The sequence below is a fragment of the Benincasa hispida genome, chromosome 9 (assembly GCF_009727055.1).
Source record: "Benincasa hispida cultivar B227 chromosome 9, ASM972705v1, whole genome shotgun sequence".
Taxonomy (NCBI): domain Eukaryota; kingdom Viridiplantae; phylum Streptophyta; class Magnoliopsida; order Cucurbitales; family Cucurbitaceae; genus Benincasa; species Benincasa hispida.
Window position 1 is genome coordinate 14462854 of NC_052357.1, and position 26561 is coordinate 14489414.

The following is a 26561-nucleotide window of genomic DNA, read 5'->3' on the forward strand; positions in this document are numbered from 1 at the left end:
CATTTACAAATAAAGAATTTTCATTTTGTTTTGGGCCACTAACGGGCCTCCCTAATACAAACACTGGCCCATGTAAAAGCCCATCAAATATGAAACATGCAAATATCCTTCTATTTTTCTTGAGAAAATTACCGAGAGGTGTCTTTGGTTCATCAGTTTTCAAATTTTATCTTTTTAGCCTCTAAATTTTCTAAAATAGGTTTAAAAGGTCCTTTAACTATTTTTTATTTAACATTTTTAAAAATAATTGTATGATATTTAAAATTAGAAAAAATAGTTTAAGAGAGGAGATGATTTAAAAAAATTATTCTTCTAATTTAAAATTTCATATAGTTATTTAAACTAATTTTAAAAATTATTTGAGATACCTTTTTAACCTATTTTTAAAAATTTGGGGACTAAAAAGATACATTTTGAAAATTGAAGGACTAAATGTACCTATTCTTATAAATTTGGGGATTAAAAAAGTATATTCTTAAAACTTAAGGACCAAATTCACATATTATTTAAAACTTGGGAGATTAAAAAGGTAATTTTTCCATTTTTCTATATTCAATTATAATTTTGTTGTTACATGAAATTTGACAAATGATGAGACTTGGAGAGTGAGGGTATAATGGGAAGGAAGAGATTGTGATTTGTTTTACATGTCAAGAAATTGGTTGTTAACTAGGACTTGTCTTTGAGGGGTGGCATGGTCAGTTGGATTGTATCAATTAATGATTCTTAAACAAGTGTCACAATAAATAACCAAACGAAATATATATTTAAGAATGATTTTGAAATAATTAAAATATTTTTTGTCGGATTTAAAATAACTCTAAAACACACCTTTAATCATTAAAAATCAATTCAAGATTTACTTTTATACTTTTAATCACATTTTTTATATTATTAAAATTGATTTTGAATGATTATAAAAGTCTTTGAAAGTGATTTTGAAAATGGTAATCGATTTTAACCATTTTAGAATCACTCCTAAACATGTTTTAGGGGTCATAAATTTGCATAGGGCGAGGGATAAGGAGAAAAAATATTTTCCATCTAGAACTTAACAATAAGGTTAATTAACTCATTAAAGTTTTTTTTTTCTGAAAGGTTATTAATGGTATTTTAAGAAAATATAAGACTGTATTAGAAAATGATTTCACATTTCTTTTATTAGGAAAAAAGAGAGAGAAAGTAATCACAAAATATTTGAATTGAGTTTGGTTGAGATGTTTGAGTTATTTATTTATTTTTTTGTTTTAAAAAAAAGGTAAAATATTAATATACAAATGATTGTTTATTTATTTATTTTCAAATATTGAATTGAAACTGCAACTCAATTAATTTATACTTTTATATTATAAGAAAGAGTTATGAGATTGAATAAAATTAAAATAAATATATGTATGTATCAAAATTCAACTTTTTATTTTTATTTTTAGAGTTAGTAATAAATTTGAATTGATTAAATTTTATTAAAGTACTTTTGGATTGACTTGCCGAGTGTCGAACCCTTAATTAATAATTGAGCAAGACAAAATTAATACAATAATCTCTACCTCGAAGTTGCAGCTCAAATTTTAATATTCAATAATAATAACAAGTGGAAAAAAAAAAAAATACTCTCTTATTATTGAAAAAAACTACTGTTTTTATTTATAGGTTTTGACTTTAATTTTCATTTGATTCTTATGTTTGAAAATACTATACTTTTATCGCTGATTTTTGAGTTTAATTTTTATTTGGTCTATAGATATCAAAATGTCATATTTTTACTTATGAGTTTTGAATTTAGTTTTCATTTGGATTCTAAATTTCAATAATTTATATTTTTACCCTTGATTTCGGATGAATGCTCACATTGCTATTTGACATTAACTTTGAGCTAATTTATTTAAATTACCGTGATGTGAAACTTTGTAATTAACTTAAATAGTGATGAAAAACTAATAAAATTTAGGGTAATTGTTTTAAATGATGAAATAGTTGAAAATGTTTTCAAATATAGCAAAATGTCCTTGTCTATCACTAATTGATAGACAAAGATATTTTACTACATTTGTAAACAAGTTGATGCATTTTTCTTTATTTGAAAACAATTATAAAATTTTATTAATGAACATTAACATAAAAGATTGAAAGTTTCGTCTCTCTTTTTAAAAAGAAGCACCAAAGAAAAAAAAAATGAATAATTGATAAAAAAATAAAAAATAAAAATCAAGGTTAAAAGTGTAAATTTTGAATTCATAAAAATCAAATTGAAGCTAAACTCAAAACTTAAAAATCAAGTCTTATCACTAGATAAAAATCAAACGAAGCTAGCTAAAAATATGTATTTTTTTCTTAATAAAATATTAAAAACCGAACACAAATACGAGCATAACTCCAAACATATGTAGGGTATGTTTGAGAGCAATTCTAAAAGAGATAGAATCATTTTTATCATTTTTAAAATCTTTAAAATATGTTTTTAATTGTTTAAAATCAATTTTAATGTTTAAGATTAAATATTAAATTAATTTTGAAGTTTAAAATTAAATATTGAATCAATTTGGAGTAATTAAAAGCCAACAAAGTGATTTTAACCATTATGTAGTGTTAAAAACAAACTTAACAAAATAATAATAACAATTAAAAAAAAAAAATCCGAACACAAATGGTAGAGTTTGGATTGGGTTGATAAGGAGGTCACCGGTTCTTCTGGTATCTTTCAATGGAGCCTTACCTTCACTCTCAGAACGCCCCAATCTTCCCCTGCTCCCCAACTTCCTTAACCTCCACTGTCATTTCAATGGCTTCCATAAGGAGCTCCACTCCTTCTTTCATCTCTTCTTCCCACTCACGCTCACTTAAGCGGAGTTCCGGCCAGTCCTCCGACGCCCTACAGAGAGATCCGAAGAAGGGTCTGTCTCGGATTCTGAGGAAAGACGCTGCTATTAAAGCTATAGAGAGGAAAGCCAACTCCAAGAAGTACAATAATCTTTGGCCCAAAGCTGTTTTGGAAGCTCTCGATGAGGCTATTCAGGAGAATCTCTGGGAAACTGCTCTTAAGGTTGGTTTATCTTATTGAATTTGCACACAATTAGGAGATATCGATATACCATATTAAATTATCAATCAACCCAGAAGTTTAAGTTTAATGCGTTAGTGTAAATTTATTCTTTTATCGATACTTTGATAATCCCATCATGAATGTCCTATAAATTCCATTTTAGTTGTGGCTAAAACGAACCATTTCCACTCTGCCATTGAGGAATGAGCACTCATCCAACTCCAACGCCATGCCTCAAAGGTTTTGAGATGCTTGCAGTGATTTTGAAATGGTTAAAATCATTCTAAAAATATTTTTAATAATTCAAAATCAATTTTAATAATATGAAAAATGTACTTTAAAAGTGTACAATTAAACATCGAATTGATTTTGAATGATTAAATTTATATTTTGTAGTAATTTTAAGCATGATAAAAGTGATTTTAATGATTTTAAAATTAGTTTCAAACATGCATGAATGCTGAAAAATTCTAAGTGTGGTCAGTATACTTTCAGAATCATCTAGCACTGGAAGTTGTACAAAGCTCTAGTTTTAGCATTTTCAACATGACTGCCAAAGCTTCTTCTACCTGAAGTTTCTCTGATGAAAAAATCAAGGCTATCAATCCCTTTTATATCTGAGATGATATGTCATGGTAGGGTGTTGTCCCCAAGAAAGATCCTCTACGATTGTTTTGAGATCCTGGGAGGAAATTTGAGAGTTTGCTAGGTAGTAGAGTAGGTTTAATGCGTCCTTTGATTCATTTTTGTAATTATAAGCTTGATTTAATCCTCTTATATTTAACTCTATTTCTTTAGGAGGTGTTTGGGGTAAGGAGTGGAATAGTGAGGAGTAGAGAGTTATGAAGTATAGGAAGTTGTGAACTCCTGAGACCCACAGTGTAAGGAATTGATAAGATATAAAATTGTTGTTTTTAGTGTGGGACCCACCAACTCCTTGGGCCAAACAAAGAGTGGAGTTCACAAACTCCTACTTCCCTATTCCTATTTCTCAACTCCTTGGGCCAAACACACCCTTAGATAGTGTTTGGACTCATTTTTTGTTGGCTTTTTCTTTTGCATGGCCTTGTACATTCTTTCATTTTTCTCGATGAAAGTTTGGTTTCTTACCTAAAACTCAAAAGAAGTATTTCTGTATCTGCTATTTCCAACTCCTAGACTGCTTCACTGTGATGTTTTCTTTATTTCTGTTAATCAGAACCCTTCCACCCTGTCTTGTTAGTGATCTTTTAAACCCATGTAAGACAATTCTCGCAGAAGGACCATCTGAAGAGGTTCTCATTCAAGGGGGTTATCACAAAATCTTTTAAGGTATCAGCTAACCAAACAACCGAAAATCCAAATTTAGCTCAAATAGGTTTCAGAAATTCATTTTCTTCATTTTGTGAAGTCAATTGGAAAAAAAAAAAAAAATCTTGATACAGCATTTCCATATTGAAAATGAAGAAACTTTTGACTAATGAACTGATTTTGCCCTTGGATTTTGACAATGAGAGTTATGACCAAATAATTTGGTATCTCTTCAGATTTTTGGATTACTTCGCCAGCAACAATGGTATGAACCAAGATGCCAAACATACACAAAATTGTTGATGCTTCTTAGTAAGTGCAGGCAACCCGAGCAAGCAAGCTTGCTCTTTCAGATCATGTTTTCTGAGGGGTTGAAACCCTCTATTGATGTTTATACTGCTCTTGTTAGTGCTTATGGTCAAAGTGGCCTCCTTCACAAGGCCATTTCAACAGTAGTTGAAATGAAATCGGTTTCTGACTGCAAGCCAGATGTACGTACATATTCAATTCTCATTGATTGTTGCACAAGACACCGTCGTTTTGATCTTCTGAAGGAGATATTTGCTGATATGTCCTATCTGGGGATTACATGTAATACGGTCACTTACAATACTATTATTAATGGATTTGGAAAGGCTAAAATGTTTGAGCAAATGGAAAGCTTGCTACTTGAAATGATTGAAAGTGATAGCTGCCCTCCAGATTTGATTACATTCAATACTTTTATCAGAGCTTACGGAAATAGTGAGCAGATTGAGAAGATGGAGAAGTGGTATAATGAATTTCAGCTGATGGGAATCGAGCCAGACATTTGGACATACAATACTATGATCACATCATATGGGAAAGCTGGAATGTATGACAAAATGGTGTCTGTTTTGAATTTCATGGAAAAGCGCTTTTTCTCTCCAACAATTGTTACTATGAATACAATCATTGATGTGTTTGGAAGAGCTGGAAATATTGAGGAGATGGAAGAATACTTCAAAAAAATGAAATTTCAGGGAATGAAGCCCAACTCTGTGACTTTCTGTTCCCTTGTTAATGCTTATGGTAAATCTGGTAATATTGAGAAAGTTGATTCGATTTTGAGGCAAATTGAAAATTCTGATGTGGTACCAGATACCCCTCTTTTTAACTGCCTAATCAATGTGTATGGCCAGGCTGGTGATGTGAGAAAGATGGGAGATTTGTTCTTGGAAATGAAGGAGAATAAATGTGAGCCTGATGGCATTACATTTGCTACAATGATTCGTGCCTTAAAAGCTCAAGGCATGACCGAGGCTGCTCAAAGATTGGAGAATAAGTTGATTGTCGGTAGAGACGACGAGGTAAATTGGTGCTTATTTATGATTCTGCATAATAGTTGATCATAATAATGTTGTCATATCAGCACCATGAGCATAGCTTGGCATGTAAGACATTACCATCTCTTCCAAGATGTTGTAGGTTCGAATCCCCCTACAACTAATTTTTTAGATTACATGTAATGTGATATAATGGTCTAGTAAATAGCGTTGTCATGTCACTCATTGTTCTATCCTATATATGGTTCTGTGGAAACATTTCTTGCTTTTTAGTGTTTTTTCCTTCCAGTTGATTTTATGTTGTTGTCATATACTGAAACTTGTCCCTTTTACATACCTTTTATCCTATTGGTTGGATGCAGTGAAACTTGGCTTGACAAGGATGCTTAAACACTTCCCTCGTGTGGAAGAATGAATATTCACAATGCTGCCACTGGGAGCATGGTTTTTCAAGGGATCTCTGTCTTCATTAGTGCAAGCCATTCTTCTCAATTCTTCAGGTAGACTTTATTAATTTGTCACACTACGAATTTAAACTGAGAATTTCATCTTGTTTCTTTTGTTATTGCTTGCTTGTTTTATGAAAAACAATTTTCCTGTTTGGTAACACTTTTATAACTCCAAAGGTTTGTGCTTATTCAGGCTCATTTTGGATCCCGTCTTTAAAAAATTATGTCTCGTGATGGGGCAATGAATATCTTTCACTACAAGTAAAGCTTCTTGGTGGTCTTGGTTCTGAATGATCCATATGTTAACATGTAAGCACTTCTTTCCTTGTTCTCTATCTAGTTGATTGCAAAGAGTTTCTCAAAATAGAGTATAATTAACGCAATCCCAGCAGTTACCACTTATTTCAATTTCTTTCATGAAAATGCAGAATGATATTGGTTCAAGGATGTTTCTTCTCAAAAAAAAAAAAAAAAAAAAAAAAGAAAAAAAAGAAAAAAAGAAGAAAAAAAAAGATATCGGTTCAAGGATAGGGTTAGTTAATCTAAGTGTGACCATTGACTCTTGTGTTAGGAATGCAATTTTGGATATTACAATTGTATGTTAGTAATTAGTTAGGAAAGTAGTTAGGGAGATTAGTTATAAATAGAGAGAGTGGAAAGGGATGGAGTTAGGCATTTGGTGAGTGAATTAGGACTTGGGGAGAGATCTCAAGAGGAAAAATGCAAGTACCTTGAATCACTTGTTTATATTGTAATTTCTTTAGATATTGCAAAATAGTTATATTGAATATGGTGTTTTCATATAATTTATGGGTTCGGATATTTAACACTGCCGATTTCCAAATCTAAATTCAACAAGATTTTTGTTTCAATTTGCATTTGTCGCATGGTACATGCATCTACTTTTACGTTTTCACTTACGATTACGTTGCTAATTCCTGTATGGTAGTATTGTATTTGACAGAAGAGAATGTGCTGTTGACCAATGTCCCCACCCCCCATAAGCTTAATGGGACTACTGTTCCTTCTCAAGGCAACCAACCCTTGGGAAAAAACCCTCCTCTATGGTCTTTTCAGAGCTAATCTGAATATCACAATTGATTTGTGCTACAGGAGCTCTAGCTCTCTAGCATATGGCTTGCTATGCTTGGAATTGGACTACAGCTCGACTCGAGATGCTTCTCATACTGTTATACCGTGGCCTGTCACACTATCACAATCTTCTTGTATCTTTCATTGTGAGTGTTATACAGTAGCCAATTGCCCTATAGCATAATCTTCTGGTATCTTTCACTGTGATCCAGGTTGTGCTTGCCTAAAACTTGTCCATCGACATTCTTGCAACTACATTCCCTACTTTATTTATAGCTGCCTATAGAAGATGGAGAGATCTATGTTCTGAGGGAAATCTAGCATTTATTAGTCTTCTCCTTAAATGAAAGAATCCATTGTTTGCTTTTGTCAGCTTTCAAATACCAGACTGATGGCTCTTACCATAGTGACATATTTTACATGTTAGTTGCATTTTGTGTCTTCTAATTAGATATACGGCTCGATAAGATTCTTTGTAGGATGGAGTTGGAGAATACATTATCTTCTAACCCCAATACTTACTTTCGAAGACGGCACATAAATTTTCTCCCAGAAAGCATGGATCCTCTCATCTGAGAAATTTCTGTACTTGTTTCGTTTTTTTCCCCTCCAACTCTTCTATGTAGTCTAAGATGGGCATATTTTTCAACAATGCCTCTTGTTAGATATATTCTTTAACAACTTTTGGACGCACAAGGAATTTTGTTTTAGAGTTACCTACTTATCTATTACACTTGATTTTATCAATTTGAGAAGACTTTGAACAGCCAATATGAGCATATAGCTCAACTCTATCTAAACATTGAGCCTTATTTTATGCATATCCTATCACAGAAGTTTGCATGCAGAGTTTCCTTGTACTATATTCCAATCATTTTTTGATTGATCCTTAATAAGGTTTCAATCTTATCATTATCAATATAATCTTAGAAGTATGCTTTCATTTTATTTTTTTACTTTAAATTTTTATACTTTAATTAAGACCATTCATCAATACCTATCCTATCCCAATACTTGGCCTTAATTTTAGAAACATGTGGTGGGCTCCTTAGCCTATGTTCATGTTCAATGTGATATCTTAGCCCATCAACTTTCTATATGAACATTTTCAATCAAATAGCTTATAAAAGAGTGGTTTCAGAAGTTGAAATGTTCGACACATGCCACTTTTTTTTTTCTTCTTTTAGGACAATCAAGGTTTAAAATATCGATATCTATGGAAATATCGTCTTAATTTTACATAAATTTAGTTAGAAATATCGATAAAATATTGATCTCGATGGATATTTCTGAAAAAAAAAAACTATAAAAAAAAATTTCAAAAAATTAATTTAAATAAATAAACATTTAATGATTTCTAAACAAAATAATATGTATATTATTTATATTATATTTATATTAGCGACGTTTTGATGATTATTTTTGGTGTTTCATGTGTTTTTTTACAAATTAATGGAAATATCGATTCACCCATCATGTTGGTATCGAGCCATGGAAATATCGACATTTTAACGAAAATTTAATACCATAAATACAATGAAAAGATTACAAACACTTGAAAAGGAGTGAATACATGTTAATTATCCATGAATCTGACGTATGCCAAGAAAAGAAAACTAAAATATTCTACGTATGGTACAATGAACGTTGGTTAAACAAAACTAGAAAAACGACCACCGTTCCTTCTTAGAAATTCATAGAAATTTTTGAATAAGAGTCTATAGAAGTTGGTATCAAAACATTTTAGGAAGTGACAAATGGGAAGAAATGAAGCCAAATGTTTGTGTGAATGGAATTTAGAAGAGTACACAAAAGTGGGTCAATACTGAAAACTTAAATAAATAAATAAATAAACAAAAACTCCATTTTAAAAATCATGACTTGAAATGAAAGGGAAAAAAAAGTTGAAAACTTTGAAAAGTGAACTGAAACCAGTGAGAAACCAATAAGGGTTGCTAGTGGAGCAATGACAAAGGCAACAAAACCTTCTTCAAAGTCTTACAGTGCCTTCAAGAAATTGGATAAAAGAAAAAACAAACCAATCAATCTGTTTTCAAAATTATCACAGATAGAAAAAATGGTAAATTATTTACAAAAATAATAAAAAAAAACATCGATAGACTTTACTAACTGATAGATATTTATAAATTTCCATCAACTTCTATCAAAGAAAATTAAAATTTTGTTATTTTGTACAAATAATTTTCCTTATTTTTTGATTTTTAAAAATTCCCTTTTAAAAAAAAAAAACATGAAAAAAATGGATCATTTTCTTGGAAGGAATTTGTGGCTTTGTGAGACCAATGTTTTTTTTCAACACCCAATAATTTTGGATAATGAGTCAATGCTAATAATATTCCTTTGTCCATTGAATGTCAGTTTATGGAATTTGTTTTTATATTCTAAGGGATGGATTTGACAAAACCCACAAAAACCATAATATTCTCTCATTCCTTTTTGCGGCACATCGTTCATTGAGTACCAACAACTTTTCTTTCTTTTTTCTTTTTTTTTTTCTTTTTTTTAATAATGATAATGACAATAATAATAATAATAATAATAATAATAATAATAATAATAATTGTTATATATTATGCTAATTAGGGACTCTATCACTTTGATTTTGATATAAAATTTATAGATTTTTTTTAAGACACCAACTTAAGTAGAAACACCACGACCAATTATCCCCTAACTTCATCATCATGATAAAAGGAAGAACGTTATATGAAAAAAATATATTTCTAGAGCAAAGAAAGAGGAATTGTTAAGACGTAAAAAATTTGTTTTCTTATATAGAGATTAAAAAAAAATCATCATTATTTCAAAGGGTTTCTTATAGATGTTTTTGTAAAATTTCTTCTAATATAATAATCAAAAGGTCATCATAAAAATAGTTTGTTTGATCAAAGTAAATGTTAAATTATAAGGTTAGTTCTTGAACTTTGAAGCTTTTGGATAAAAGTTTCATCAACGTACTTTGAGAAGTGTTTAATAAATCTATAAACTTTAAATTTCGTTTAAAAAAGTCATTGAAGTTTGAAATTAATCGATGTATATTATATATAAAATTGAATTTTATGTTTAATCAAATCATAAATTTTTCATTTAGTGTATAGTTGGTCTGTAAATTCGTCAATAACCCGTTGGGCACAAAGTTAAAAGTTTAAAAATGTATTAGATATTTTTAAAAATTCAGATGCCCATTAGGTACTTTTTAAGGTTAGTGGATCGCATAGATGCAAAGTCAAAAGTTTGGGAGTTAAACTTATTATTTAATCTAAAAATGATCTAAAACGTGTTGAAAAATCACTCTCAAACGTATTATAGCTCATTCGGTAAATTATGCAAAAGTAAATGTGAATTATTTAAAACAACAGAATAGTTATTTGGTTTTTTGATTTCCTAAATACCGTTGTTTCTATGTAACAAATAATTTTTTTTTTTTGTAAGACTATCTAACTTTGAAAGATGAAAGAAAATAGAATATCACTCTAAATTACCATACGAACACGTCTATAAAAGTGATCTTTGTCATAAATTGTCAAATTTGAACATAAAGATCTCCATTAGCGTATAAAATCTCATATAATTTTGATATTTTGTTAAATGAACTTAAAAATTCAAATTTGATGAACATGTGGAGGAATTGTTCTCCGATCTCTTTCAAGTTCTAAGAAAATCATGAGAACAAAGACAAACACTTTATTTAAAAAATCATAGAATTTTGGATTTCTTAGTAATGAATGATTGGATTCCTTTCATCTTCTAACATTCACACATAGATTTTCAAAAAAAAGTTATTGGATTTCATAGTTGCAGCACATTGACCAATGGGAATGGGACAAGTGTTAAAGAAACAGAGTGATTCTTTAGCCACACTAGCTAGCTATTTCATGAGGGACCCACTTTTCCATTTATCAATTTAGATTCTTCTTTTCCCATTTCTATTTTCTTTGGGTTCCTTTAATTAATTTTTAAATCATCAAATTGTTTCAAATTTAACATCATCTTTGGCTTTCATATGGGAACCTTTTATATTATCATATGCTTTGATTAATACCCCCTTTCTTTTGAGGTTTTCATCATTCTTTGACCTTATGAATTGTAATTGAGTAAATCCCTTTTCAAACATTATTTATCTTTTTAATAGTATAAAACATATTCAAATATGTTTCATTTTACTTTTAGAACTTTGAAAAGTTTCATTTTCATTTTTAAAATATTTCACAAAGGTCTTTATTGTTAAATTCATGGACAAAAAAGTTTGTATATGCTCATGTATGACTTAAGTGGATAAATTCCAATACATACTGGAAGTAAATTTTAGGGTTAAGATTATCGGCAAAAGTTAAGAAAAAATAATAGAAAATTGGAGGTGTGGAGTTGAAAGGAGGAAGATGACAAAGAATGCGTTTAGAATTGTTCACATAAGCATATAAAAGTTCTCCTGTCTATGAATTTTAACAACAAAAGCTTGCGAAAGGTCGTTTTGAAACAAACTTCAAACTTAAAGAGTTAAAGTTAAACTATTCAGAGCTTAAGGTAATAATTGAAACAAACCTCATAGTTTAGGAGCACTTCCGATAATTTAACCCTTAAAAATAATATTTTGGTCTCTCTATCTTTATATATTGAGATACTATCATCTACGTTTAGAAATTAAATTGACGTAAATTGATTTTTAAGCTCTCAATTTATTGCTTTAATCAACCTAAGACAGCTCCCAACTTTAATTGACACATAGGATTTCAATTGTTACCCTTTTAAAAGTCTTCCTTGAAAAGTTTTACCCATGGAGGGGGAACATTAGCCTTAGCCATATATGGGCTAATATTAAAGGAAGAAAGTCAAAGAAAGGACACATAAATCAAAGTGCTCCACTAGCCTTGTTTACATATTATTCAATGGGAAAAATAATGATAAGCCCCTTCCTTTTAGAGAGAAAATATTGGGATTCTTTACAAGTTTTGAAGGTTGAATAGAGAAATTAGGTTCAAATGGAGCCCTATATGTGAAGTGCCATTTGGTAATAAACAAACATAAACCTTCACATGTTATCTTTCACAAGTCACAAGTCACAACTCAACTCTTTTGGCATTTTTTCTCTCATGGTGTGACAACAAGAAAATTTGGACCTAAACCCCTAAATTTAAGGACAACGTTTCTAGTTGTCATCTCATACATCATTGAATATAAGATCTTCAAATCTATACCTAAATAATAATATGCACCTGATTATCAAAAGATACAAATCTGTTAGGGATAACGAACTTCCAAATATCCCCACAATGATATGATACGTCCATTTGATTTTGCTTTTGATTTTATCTAAAAGATCTCATACCATTGGATATATAGTTGTTCTTCCTTAAAACCTCGATCATCTTGTCAATATAAATATCACATGCATAGAACTTATCAAATTCAATAAATTCATGTTCGTTGTACTATCTTAACTTTAAAAAATGGAAATACATTTGAACAAATTTAATTTTAATTTTCTTTTATTGTTAATCAGATAGTTTAATATATTTTTAAATTCTCTAGAAATCATATTAAATTATTTATGCTTAACATAATGACTGAGAACAAATCTTTATGACTTTGAAGCATAAGAAAATAAATATATCTATATGCACTCCTCATCTTTAGTCTCCTAAATACAATGGGAAGAAGGTTAGTGGAAAGTGATTTTGATTCATTAGGTTACTCAAAAGCCAATATATGTTTAAGTTTGCTTTTTCTTTAAGTTTTTTTTGTTGGGGCTCTTTTTTTGACTTATTATGGTTTCATGCAAATTATTCTCAAAATCATATGTTGAGTGGGGGAGGTGTGACCAAAGCCAATGTAAATTAATCCATTAATAATGCTCTTATAGATCTTACTCTATGCTCTCTTTTGTCATACCATTTTTCCAAACTTGATTGCAAAGTGAAGCAAAGAACAAATATATGTTGCAATTAATGTATAGAAAAGAAAAAAAAATGCAACATGGGTTTCTTTTGAAGTTGTTCTCTTCTTGATTGGATTAAAATTTGTGCCCAATTTGGGGGTTTTGTTCTAAAAATGATTTTGTGCCCATTTTGTGCCCAATTTGGTGAAAACAAAGTCATACAACAAATTATCTAAATATGGTTTCACATTATTTAATTTATATCAGAAAAGCAAAAAAGAAAATATTTTGAGAAACTATAATCACCATACAAATCCAAAAAGAGGTTGCTTTGAGGGCAAAATATATATCCTTTATGAGGATATATTACTTTTATTTCAGACAAAAAATTCTTTACCCTTGCCTAAGTTTTCTTGATGAAGTAAATGGAAGTTAATTTAATTTATCCAAGAGTATTAATTTAAATTTTGATTAAGAAAACAAAGGGTTTTTTTTTTCTTAATAACTAAAAATGGTATCAATTATTATCATAATATATATATATATATGCATGAAATATTGATAGGTACTCTTATTATTAATTATTATTAATATTTATGAAAGACAATTTGGATAAAATCTTTTTGAAAGCTCCATCACCATCCATAAGATTTGCTCCCTACTTTGGTAAGGAAACATAATTTTTCTTTAGGCCATTCTCTTTCTTTAATTATAGGCTTTGCTTTATCCTTTGGTCACAATTATTAACCCCCCATCCCAATTGACAAATCAATCCACACTATGTCATGACAAATTTTTTAAATAATAAAAATTATTTACAATAATTTTATTTACAAATAAACGAACCTTCAATCGTGTCATGTTAATAACCGTTTAACTAAACTTACTTTAGTATATCTTAGATAAATTTGTTACATCATTAATTGAATTTTTAATTACTTGATTAGATTTATAGTTTTCTAGACGCTTTGTGGATGTTAGATCTTTAAATTGTATTAACAATGTTCTCTAGTTTAATTTAAGTATTATTTAGTGTTGAGCTAATGTTGTTTTACGTGCTTGATTTTATGACTAGATCGAGTTGAGTAATTTTGTTGATAAGTTTAGATATAGAAAAATGTGAAGTTTAGATTAACACAAAATTTTCTTAATTAGTATCACAGAGTAACTTAAAAAGTAAGGATATTCTATTCCATTCAAATAGTTTACTTTTATATATATAATATTTGAAGTTTATGACGTTTGAAAGTTTTTAATTAAAAAATAAGTATCACGAATTGAGCATGAACTTCAATAATTAAAGTACAAAAATAACAATATACCCGAAAGTCTCAACAAAGTTTTCTTATTCATTTTTACAATTTAATTTTCAATTGACATAATTTCATTAAAAGTCAAGAAAAAGAAGTTTCAAGCAACAACCTAGTCTTTAAAGTTTATCGTATGAGGTTTTTTTTTCTCCCGACAATATGTGAGAGTAGAAATCGAACATCTAATCTTAAAACCGATAATTCAATTTTACCGCAGTTAAACGTTTAACTATGCTTAAATTGGTATTTATATTTACGTTTTGGGTATAGTCCTAAATTTTTTTTTTTTAGAAAAAATTCACATTATACAAAATTAGCCAAAGACAAAAAGTTAAGGAAAAGAACAAATGAGAGAAAGTGATCCAAATATTTGATATTAGATTGAGTAAAATTTGCTACCTCTCTTAGAAACTTCCAAAATCTAATAGGTTTTGAACATTTCAACAGAAGAAAAAGGGTAGCAAACAAGAAAGGTATATGAATTAAATACATAATTCCATAAATGCATCATTGTCATTTTGCTCAATTTTCAAGCAACACCCATAAATCTATTGTCTTTTATATTCTCCCAAAAAGAGTGATAGAGGAGAAGAATGAGAAGAAAATGCCAAACTTTAAATAGAATCCATATTGTACTCTAAATAAATAAAATATAATCATATGCTAATTTAATTTCACTTTTACTTTTTTTTTTTTTTTTTTTTTTTTTTAAATAAAAAGGGTGTAATTTAAGTTGCACCAATCTATTGTGCACTCCATGTCACACCCAATTAAAAATTAATCACATGATAATTTATTTTTTAAAAAATAATTATTGAAAAATTACTTTTTAGTGAGTGTAGAGGAAGGGGAGCGTGAGATTTAGGTACAGTCAATACTGCACTTCCTCATTTTCATGCTTATTCGATTTTTTAAATCACTAAGGACATGTTTGGTAGACAATCGGATAACAGAAATTTGGAAACAAGGAATTCAATAAAAATGGAGTTGTATTTCATGTTTTCAGATATGTGTTTGGTAGCCGATTTTGAAATTAAATTCTAATTTAAACAAATTTTCAAAATGTGATTGGAAATATATTTAGTTATTCACTAAATACAAGTTTGAATATAAACCATTAATAACTAATTTTTGAATTTGTTTTGTATTAAATTTTTGTATAATCATTATTTTGTAATATCATATAATATATATAATATATTACGTATTTTAAATTTAACAAGAATAATTGAGTTTATAATATGAAAATAGTACAATTGTTATTGTTTTATCATTTTAAATATAATTATGCATTTTAAAATTTTAAATTTAAAATCTAGATACACTGAAAATACAAAAATGTTGTTTCAAAATTTGAACCATTTAGATCATAAAATTCAGAAACAGTTTCAGGAAATACAATACAAACCGCCAATCAAACACATTGCTAAATTCAGTGAATCTGAAAACATGAAACATAATCTAAATTGCTTACCAAACGTATCTTAAAACTTTCAAAAAATATTAAATATTTTTATTTGAGTTCATGTAATATACCCAAAAGACTATTTAAATTCTTGTAATGAATCATTATACAAATTATTAATTAATATACATACTCGATGTTTACATGATGTGTAATTCTTTTGGTTTAGCAATTGTGAAAGAAATTAAAATTTTAAAATAATAATTGATTTCTTATTTAATTAAAAATGCTCGAATTAACGCTAATTTTTTAATGATTATTTTTAAATATAAAAAAATGAACCAAAATTTTAGAACTATTAATGCTAGATGCAGATAGACACTGATAGACTATCAGTGACATTGATAGATATCAGTGACATTGATAGATATCGATAGACTTCTATCAGTGTCTATCAACGTCTATCATTGATAGTTCTAAAATTTTGCTATATCTTATAAATATTTTTGTTGAAATGTCTTGAATCTGTTTGTTGGCACTTCGAACAACCAAGTACGGGCCCCCAAAACCTATTCAGATTTCGTATTCAACATATTTATTTATTTGTAGTTATTTAGGATTTTGACCCTAGGGTTTAGAGTAGTGGACTATATAAACTCTCTAACCTTAGAGGCATATGTAATTTGAAAATATTATCTCAAATAATATTGTTCTCTCCCATGGATGTAGCTAACACACATATCTGTGTGTCGATCTTCCTTCCTTTTTTGTGTCCTTTAATTATCGATTTCACAACAATTTTCAATAGTTTTACCATTTGAAATGATTTTTCTTTTTTTATTGTAAAATTATTATAAATTAGAAAGGAAACATTGTGACCAAAAGATTATATATAATTTCTTTTTTATTAAAAAAGTGAAGAATCTCAATTTTATTTCTCCACGGCTCTTACTGTTTTTGAAATAAATCACCATCACATAGAAAGGCAATTGTTTTGATCAAATTGAATTTTATTTGAAAATGATATGTCTCTCTCTCTCTTTTTTTTTTAAAAAAAAAAATCCAAACAAATAAATAATTATAGTTATGATTGAATGCGTGCAGGGATGAATAACTTATTTTTAACATGAGATTTTAATAGAAAAATAAAGATTTAGATCTCATTTTAATTAAGTTAGTTCTATTACCATTCATAAATTAAAAAAAAAAGTCTATTTTAGTTAATGAAGTTTGATGTTTGTTCTTTTTTTCTTTAGAATCCAAAATTGTAATTTTCATCTTTATTATATTATTTCTTTCCTCTAATTTTCATTGTTCATTTCTAATCTATATAATTTTAAATCGTGTTCATATTAACATATGAAATACATGACTCAAAGAATTGAGTTGTCTTTTAAAAGTTCAATAACTAAAATAGATACATTGAAAGTTTAAAGATAAAGATAGAACAAATATAAAGATTCATTAAAAGAAAATCAATTCAAGATTTTTTTAAGAGAAATTTTCATATATAGGAAAAACGTCAAACTATTTATAGAAATAACAAATAAAATAAAAATATTGATATACTTCTATTAACTTCTATCTTAGATAAACTTATATAAGTTTCTATCACTGATAGTATCAATGATAGACTTCTATCGGTTTCTATCACTGATAAACATTAATAGATGTATATCAGTCTCTATCACTTCCTACCATTGATAGACACTCGTAAACTTCTATCAACGTCTATCAGTGGTAGATTTTTATCAGTTTCTATCACTGATAGACGATGATAGATTTCTATAATTAAATTTTGTTATTTGTGTAAATATTTTCTCTTAATTTTCTATTTTTTGAAAATCCTCTTTTTTTTAATACTTTCTTTACCCTACAATTACACAATTTATTTAAATTTTATTTTTACTTTAAACTTCACATAAATATATTTTTAAAAAAAATTATTTTAACTTTTAGATTAAATAAAAATTTAGTCATGGAGAATAAAATCCTAAACTAAGAAAAAAAATGTATGGTGATGACTAATGAATTTATAAATTAAAAGAAAAAGGGTTTAATACTTTTCAATTTTCTAATTAATAGATTTTCAAATTTTTAATTTTGTGTATAATATGTTATTGATCCATTTTATATTTTTTAAAATTCATGAAACTGTGCAGGTTTTTTTTTTTTTCTTTTGACAACCGAATGTATATATATTTTAATCCCGATATATTAATTCGAAATATTAGTTAAAAGAACATTTAAAATAAAATATGAAAAAATGTTTTTTTTTTTTTTTTTAAAGTAAATGCTGATAAATTTGTCAACGTGGACCCCAAGCGGTACTCCAAAGGTACAGCAAGGCCAATGCCACGTGTCATCCTTTTGTTACAATACATCGACACTATTTCGTTATGGATTTATGAATCTGTTATCACGTGTCTTTCTATTTTTATTTTTCCTCCTTTAAATAGTAATTGATTTAAGTAGTTAGATCTTAAAATAATAATCAATTTGAACTTGTGATAAAATATATTGGAAAATCGACAAATAAAGAATATAGAAAACGTAAGATGGGGAGAATCGATACATAAATATACGTGATTCATTAATAATGTATAAGTTACGTCAACGAGACAGAGAGAACAATTTTATTAGAGATAATGTTATAGAATAGACGTTTTTAAACGTAGAAATTTTATATATTGCACCATTATAAACCCTAGGTTGATAATCGTAATTAAATTATAAATAATTAAATATGCCAAATACGAATTCAACAAAATCTCGTACTCAATCGTGTGAAGCACCTAACAACAGGTTAAGATACTTTAACAAAATATGACATCAAAAACTTCGGTAATAAAACTTATTAGTCGAATGAATTTTCTCCATACCTCCCAAAAAAAAATAATAATAATAATAATTGGGTTCATTTTACGTAACTCAATTAGTTAAAATATTAATTATTAGTTTTTTTTTACATAAATTTATTTAAAATTGACTAGAGTAAAAATGCAATGTATTATCTTAAATTATAATAATAGAGAATTTATATTATAAAATGCAATCTATTATTCTCCTAATAATTTCTTATGAGATATAACTAGAGTAAAAATTGTAAAGTTTATATTATAAAATGCAATGTATTATCTTAAATTATAATAATAGAGAATTTTTTCATCCAATATGAATATTTGAAATTAGGTATATATCTTCGATTCAAAGGTTAAAGATTTAAATTTTAAATCTACGTGTCATCGAATTAAATAGCATAAGGAAAAAGTTAAACAAAATATATCTCAATTGGCATACGAGTGTAGATCTATAATTCGAATCTCTATACCCAATTATATTAAAAAAGAATAAAGAAAAAATAATATATAAAGTCAATGAAAACAATATACAATTACAAATAAAAAAAAGTAATAAGTTTTATAAAAAAGAAAAATAAAAAAAAAATAATAAATCAGAAAACGAGTACAACGACCCACGATTCATCTACTACAAGGGTTGACTTCGATTTTTCTATAATTTAACTAATTATTAATTATTATCTTTGATTCATCCACTACTACCAACGCGTACGGTTTTATTCATTAATCTATATTTTATAATATAGTTTACATGTTCATGTAGTTATTACTTGTTGGACTAATAAGCAAAAATTAATAAATAGGTAAGGAATAATAACAACCAACAAATATAAAATTACTAATTAGTAGAATAAGATTTTAGAAAATTTGTTAATTATTAGATTGTGGCGTGTTGATGAACGTTGTCTTTAAAGAAGACATGCTTCCACTTGTATTAATTTATTGGACACTCTAGTTCTCGATACAACTCTTCAATTTCGAGACATTTTATGCAGCTAAACTCTCTTACAAATATCTTATTGTCCTCCATATTAAAAAGAAGAAGAAGAAAGAAATTGTTTTATATTTATTTATTTGTTTTATGGAATTCAAACTCTCTCGACTCTTGCGTAAAAAAAGGTTCACAAATCTATGTGAAGAAGATAATTTAAAAAATTCACAGCCTAGAGTGCATCCCCTCAAATAAAAGTTGAAAAGGGATTGATTACTTTTATTAATTAAGTAATTTACAAACAATTAAACTAAAATTATGAAAATAAATGAAAACTTTTAAAATACGATTGAAGGATGATTTGGTATTAAATATAGTTGAAATATGAAAATAAATCAACATCGTAATATTCAGGGACGGATCTAAATAAAGTTGAAGTATGACATGACACTTTTGTCTATTTCATATTAGAGTTAGTTTTCTTCTCTTATATGTTAAAAAAGAAAATCTGAAAGACTAAAGTAACCGATTAACATAAATGTGAAAATTTTGAGTTAAAATATGATTGAGTTGATAGAAAAAATTGGGTATTAAAAAAAGGAGTGTGAAGTGTAGAAATGAGAGTGAAATAGATGATGGGAAACAAAATGGATGAAAGACATATCAAATCAAATAATATAAGGTTTGTTGTCAATTTTGTAAACATAAGGAAGGATAGAGTGAGGTTCATTTGGTCATTATGTTTCATTTCTCTCTTCTTTCTCAATTCACATGTGTAAAATGACAATCATTTTGTTTTAACATAAAGCATGTGGTAAAATTATTATTTTGAAAGAAAAAAATTAAGGTTTTGTATTTTTTTTTTTTTTTTTTTTTTTTTTTTTTTTTTGCTGCCTATTGATGCCTTTTGTTCAATCTACAAGGATATTTGCCAAAATAATAATAATAATAATAATAATAATCATTCTTTTAGATCCCGTTTAAATTACATTTAATTTTTGGTTTAGGTTTGTAAACACTTTTTATTCTCCTAATAATTTCTTATGATTTGTTATCATGTTTTGATAGGCAAGTAAAAATGGGAATGTTTTTAAAAAATAAGATTTAAATCTCACTTTAGCTTCAGAAATTTTATACTCATTAGATGTGTTTTGTTCAAACTTTTGAAAATTCTATTTATGAATCATCATTTTCATTGTATTATTAATTTCGATAAACTAACGATTAGATGATATAGGATTAAATCTAACTTCGCCGGTAAGCTTAAACTTTTGAGTCAATTGCTGATTTAAAATGGTATCAGAGCAGTGGTTTAGGGAGGTTCTATCACTATTACAAAAACAACATTATTTAACGTTTGCAATTTAGATGTACTTAACGCTTAATTCTTTTATGAAAAAATGTCAATTAATATGTAAAAATGTCAAAAATAATGAAAAAAAGGCGGAAGATGACGATTTTTTTCGATTTTGTTTTCACGCCGACTAAGTACTTGATAGTTTAAAAACATCGAGTTTAAGTTTGTTTTCTTGTCATTTTTAAAATGTCAAGTATAACTAATTTTCTTAAAAACTAAAAAATCTTTGTGTGCGATTTCAGCTTCCCTCGTTTACGGAAAGAATATTGATCGACAGAGAGTACACACACATGCGCGCTCATCTTCCCATCGTCTTCAAAGTTCTTCCCAAAAGTTAGGGTTTGCTATACAATCGTTCCCTTCACGCTTCCGTCGGTGGTTCCACATTGCTGCATTGATGACATTACCGATGGAAACCCCCTATAAGTTCAATTCGTATATTTCGATTCCACTTGTTTTCTTCTTCCTAAAATGGACAGTGCTCTCTCTGTAATTTAGGGTTTTCAGCTCTTTGTAATAGATGATGCTCTCTTTGGCGGATGGTTGTTTCTATTTTCTTGGTGGTTTTTTCTGATTCTCTTCTACTGTTGGTCATTGTTTTCTTGGTTGGTCTGGTATTATTTGGAGATTTTTGGTGTTGTTCTTCTTAAATGTGAATCACATTTTGGTCCTATTTGATGTTTTATTTGGAGATTTTTGGCATTGTTCTGCTCTATTTTTTACTAGAATATTTGTTTGGTCCTAAAATGTGTTCAATTGATTAGTTTTACAAACTTTACATTGTAGTTTGTAGATTCACCCTTAACTAGAATTATGCATATATTATGTTGGGAACCCATTGAAAGCTAAAAACTTGATAGAATGTTTGACCCAGAGATACTTATGTAAATGTTTGAATGGAAAATTAATTAGTAAATGATCAATCTGTTTAAACATCTCTAACTTCTATGTGATTTGGTAAACAAATCTCACTATCTATAGTAGTCATCACCTGGGACATGACTTTGGTCAAATTTGTTACCTAATTAGTTATCCACACTTTATTTGTGGACAATTAATAAGTGTCATTTTTTTAATATAAATGATATAATTTTATCGAAAGTTAACCATTAGTCGTATATTTTCTTACTAGATTTACAATTATGGATAAATTGTGGATGCACAAGAGTAGATTAGCCAAAAGGTTATGAGTTGGATGTAGAAAACTTCATCAATTTTTTATTTTTCTAATACAAATAATGTCTTTATTCATTGCCCTTGTTTGAAATGTGAGAATTGTGAAAACCAAAGTCGCAATGGTTTTAGAGATCATTTATACGTTAATGGAATTGATGGAAATTATAAGATTTGGTTTTAGCATGATGAACAACTACCTACCTCATCCTTACGTCAGGAATCTTACAAGTTTGACACCTACATGTATGAAGAGAACAATGTTGGAAGTATAAAAATAATAATTGAAGTTGTTCATGAGGAATATTCAAAAGACCCAAATAAATTTGAGAAATTGCTTAATGATGTTGAAAAACCATTATACGAAGGATGCCAAAAATTCAACAAGTTATCTACATTGGTCAAGTTGTATAATTTAAAAGTTAGATATGGATGGAGTAATATTAGTTTTTCAGAACTACTCAAAACTTTAAAGGAAATTTTGCCTACTCCCAACATCAATGTATGATGCAAAGAAAACATTAGGTGTACTAGGAATGGATTATTAAAAGACTCATACATGCGCTAACGATTGTTGTTTGTATAGAAAAGAATATGCTAATGTAATCGAATGTTTTGAATGTGGTGAAATAAGGTGGAAGTATGCTAAGAATGCAAACAAAAGAAGAAAAAAAAATCCTGCAAAAGTTGTATGGTATTTTTCACCAATTCCAAGATTTAAAAGGTTGTTTAGAAGTATTGGCTGTGCTAAAAAATTTGATTTGACATGCTAATGAGGGAGAAGTAGATGGTAAATTACAACATCGTGTAGACTTTCTAGCTTGGAATTTAGTAGATTTTATATGGTCAGACTTTGGTTATGAACCTAGGAATCTTTGTTTAGCATTGTCAGCTTATGGAATAAACCCATACAGCGAATGAGTTCTATATAGTTGTTGGCCTGTAGTGATAGTTATTTATAATCTTCCCCCATGGTTGTGCATGAAAAGGAAGTTCATGATGCTATCGATGTTAATATCGGGTCCAAAGCAACTAGAGGATGACATCAACACGTACTTAGCACCACTAATTGAAGATTTAAAACTCTTATGGGTGGTGTTGAATGTTATGATACTTATCAAGAAGAACTATTCAATTTAAGGGCAGTTTTGTTATGGACAATCAATGATTTTTCTGCATACAGAAATCTTAGTGGATGTAGCGTGAAAAGGTATAAGGCATGTCCAATTTGTGGAGATAATACGCCTTCTATAAGATTGAAATATGGGAAGAAAATGGCATACCTTGGACATCAAAAATTTCTAGCATGCAATCATCCATATCGACGTCAAAAGAAGTCATTTAATGGTCATAAGGAGCTTGGAACAAATTTTGAACCTTTTGTTAGGGTTGATGCCCTAAAGTCTCGTGTCCTATAGTTTGTAAACAGTTTGTACGAATGCTTGTGTTGTATAATATATGATATTTACTTCACATCTTGTATTTTTGCTCAGTTGCTTGTTTTATTTGCTTTACCACAAATCAATAAACATAAAATCCCTAGTTATCTGTATGTGACTCAAGCATGTGGTGACATACAAGTGGATCATGTCTTGAGTGAAAACCAAAATGGTCTGTAGTATATGGATATAGGAGGGAAACCTTATCATGGTAACGCTATAGATGCAGCCCACTTTGTGGAATGGTGACAAGTGTTGTGACTTGTCACAGATGGTCTGATCCTGATCATTCGTGTTAGGGACATATGAGCGGGGGTGTCCTATACAAAGAGTTTGTATAAAACCTGACCACGAAGTGTTAACGTCTCGTTATATAACACCGTTCATGACAGAGACTTCATTTCACTAGGATGACCATAGGTAACATGATCTCAATCCTGAGAGAGTTGAGAATTCCTGCCATTGAGGGTGGTCCTTTGATTTGTATGGGTGTGAGTGGTCAGGTCGCCGATTCAAACCTACCATTTTGGGGATTCGTCTAATTTGGACGCTGGGAACTCAGCTATACAAGATGGAATTCACTCTTTCCCTGAGGCAGGGGTAAGTAGATAGATAGCTCCCTTAAGGGTGATTCTAGGGCTTGAACGATGTGGCGCCACACACCTTCTCTTGGCCCGAGAGGTGTTCACACATAGTTAGACTATGTTGTATTGTTCATTAGAGGAATTCAGTGGTACTTAAGAAGTGAGATGTAACTACAGGGGTAAAAGGGTAATTTGGCCCAACTTTACTTAAGCATTTGTGAAGGGTCATCGTACTTATGATTGGTTATATCCGATGGACACAGAAATACATATGTGATAGAAAGAGTTCAGTTGTTGGTCTTTAGTGGAATGCCTGACAGTTAACAGATGGTGGATCTCGTGGCTAAAGAGTTTAGTCAGCTATTCACAGACCGTTAGAGATTCGAGCCACAGGTCCAATAGGTCCCCTGGGTAGCTTGGATAAAGTCGAGAACCAGTGTTGGGTTAATTTGAAATGTTCAAATTGACAAAGGAGAAGTTCGATATATATGATATAATAGACTGGTTATTTATATATGATATAATTAGCTAAATATATGAGATACATTATTTTGGAGGAAATTATATATAAATATGATTTATATCAAGTAGAGGAGAAAATACTATAGTAAATATGTGATATCAAACTATAGGATAAAAATATAATATGATTATATTTATTATTAATTAATTGGTTAATTATATGATAATTAAACCAATTTTTCACGTTCGGACGTGGGTTAGTGGGCAGCGTCGGTTATTGTAACCGATGAATTAAAATGAAAAATCGTTTTCATTTTTGAATGGTTCGTCAAGTCATCTGGAAAAAGATAGAGAACGCACTGGTGAAAGCTAATCGATCGCTTAAGCATTTCGAGAGCCTATACGATAGTCACTCTCCGCCTAAACGATCGTTCACCTCGTGCCTAAACGATCGCACACTAGTTCCTACCACGATCGGATAACTTCCCTAAAATGATCGTAGTGTGTCCGTGTTAAATTGCAAAAACCCGGATTTTTTCGTTGTAACAAAAGGTTCAGGAGTTCCGAATCTCGCTTCATTGCAATCAAACTTCTTGAACAACTCAACCCTCGAAAGGAAGAGTGACGAATCGAAACGGTAAAGCACCCGACCAACCTCGTTTCGAGTTTGCTAGACGATTTTATACAATTTCCTAAACGATCGTTCAGTAAAACCTACACGATCGTGTAGCTTCTCTTAAACGATAAGCATTTTGATATACGATAGCGCCTTTTTCCCTCCCACTTGCTTATCGCCTACACGATCTTGTCTTCCTCCTTCCTCTACCAAATTCACCAAAGACCACGCTTTGGGTTCTCACTCCGAGAATACCCGAGGCTCTTTTCTGGTGGTATCGTCCCCGTTGCGTTCGTGATCTTGCGGTTGTGTGTATTGCTGCAGTCGACGTTTCTACTGGGTGTTGGTAGATCGCGTGGAGGTTTCCGCTACGTTGAGTTCTGAATATTGAAGATTATCTTCAACTGGTATGACAACTCTCTCCCTTGTCTATTTCTTGTTCATAGCATGCCGATAATTACTGTTTATTTGCATAACTGTGCATTTGAATGTATAATATGTATTTCAGTCACGGTGAGATCGGAGCGATCCGAACGCACTCATGGAACTCTTCGATAAGAGATCCTTCACCTTTGTTTGGAGAGGCTATATATTCAAGAATAAAAGATTTTGATCCTTTTTTCTGAATTTTAAGTTTACATTGATCTATACGGGGATCTAAATGAGACAGTAACGATGCATTCCATATAATATCTTTTTCTAACTTCTTAATTCTTCCCTCTAATGTTGGGAAATTTGTCTCATTAAAAGGACAATTAGCAAATCGTGCAGTAAATACATTACCCGTTAGGGGCTCAAGATATTTAATAATTGATGGGGAATCATATCCAACATATATTCCTAACCTTCTTTGAGGACCTATCTTATATGTTGTGGTGGAGCAATTGGAACATATACGGCACATCCAAAAATTCTTAAATGGGAATATTTGGCTTATGACCATAAGCTAATTGTAATGTCGGAGTACTTAGGATAAGATACTAGCCTAATGCGTACAAGTGACGCTGCATGCAAAATGACATGTCCTCATACAGATGTAGGAAGATTAGCTCTCAATGGTCTAGCAATTAACTGCAAACGTTTTATGAATGATTCTACTAAACCATTTTGTGTATGACACATGAGCTACAAGATGTTCAACACTTATCCCAATTGACATATAATAATGTTGGAAATGTACTAAAACTCACAGTTCGTAATCATGGAAACATATTCTGTTTTATAAATGAAAGTATTATTGAAGCATTTATTCAATAAAAATGTTATTGAAATTGCATTAAAAAATCCAATCAACGAATCCATGGGTATAGTATGAATACTATAACTTTATGTAAAGACATAAAAGGGGA

General features: G+C 29.4%; 1 protein-coding gene across 6 annotated transcripts; it reads left to right on the plus strand.

Moving 5' to 3' along the window:
* Window positions 1-2640: 2640 nt before the first annotated feature.
* LOC120086391 (pentatricopeptide repeat-containing protein At3g53170) lies at window positions 2641-8021 on the plus strand. 6 transcript variants are annotated; one of them, XM_039043013.1, is made up of 6 exons: window positions 2641-3040; window positions 4298-4351; window positions 4567-5661; window positions 6000-6137; window positions 6280-6395; window positions 7036-8021. In XM_039043013.1, exons 1-4 carry the CDS (start codon window positions 2702-2704, stop codon window positions 6000-6002), a joined length of 1491 nt encoding a protein of 496 aa, XP_038898941.1. In that variant the 5' UTR covers window positions 2641-2701; the 3' UTR covers window positions 6003-6137; window positions 6280-6395; window positions 7036-8021. The 6 variants fall into 6 exon arrangements, with proteins under 6 accessions (XP_038898941.1, XP_038898942.1, XP_038898940.1 ...); XM_039043014.1 differs by having other exon boundaries at window positions 7051-8021; XM_039043012.1 differs by having other exon boundaries at window positions 7200-8021.
* The last annotated feature ends 18540 nt before the right edge of the window (window positions 8022-26561 follow it).

Coding starts and splice junctions, on each gene's coding strand:
- LOC120086391 (XM_039043013.1), top strand. CDS start 2,702: ATGGAGCCTTACCTTCACTCTCAGAACGCCCCAATCTTCCCCTGCTCC. Junction 3,041..4,297: donor TCTGGGAAACTGCTCTTAAG/GTTGGTTTATCT, acceptor CAATTCTCGCAG/AAGGACCATCTGAAGAGGTT. Junction 4,352..4,566: donor TTATCACAAAATCTTTTAAG/GTATCAGCTAAC, acceptor GTATCTCTTCAG/ATTTTTGGATTACTTCGCCA.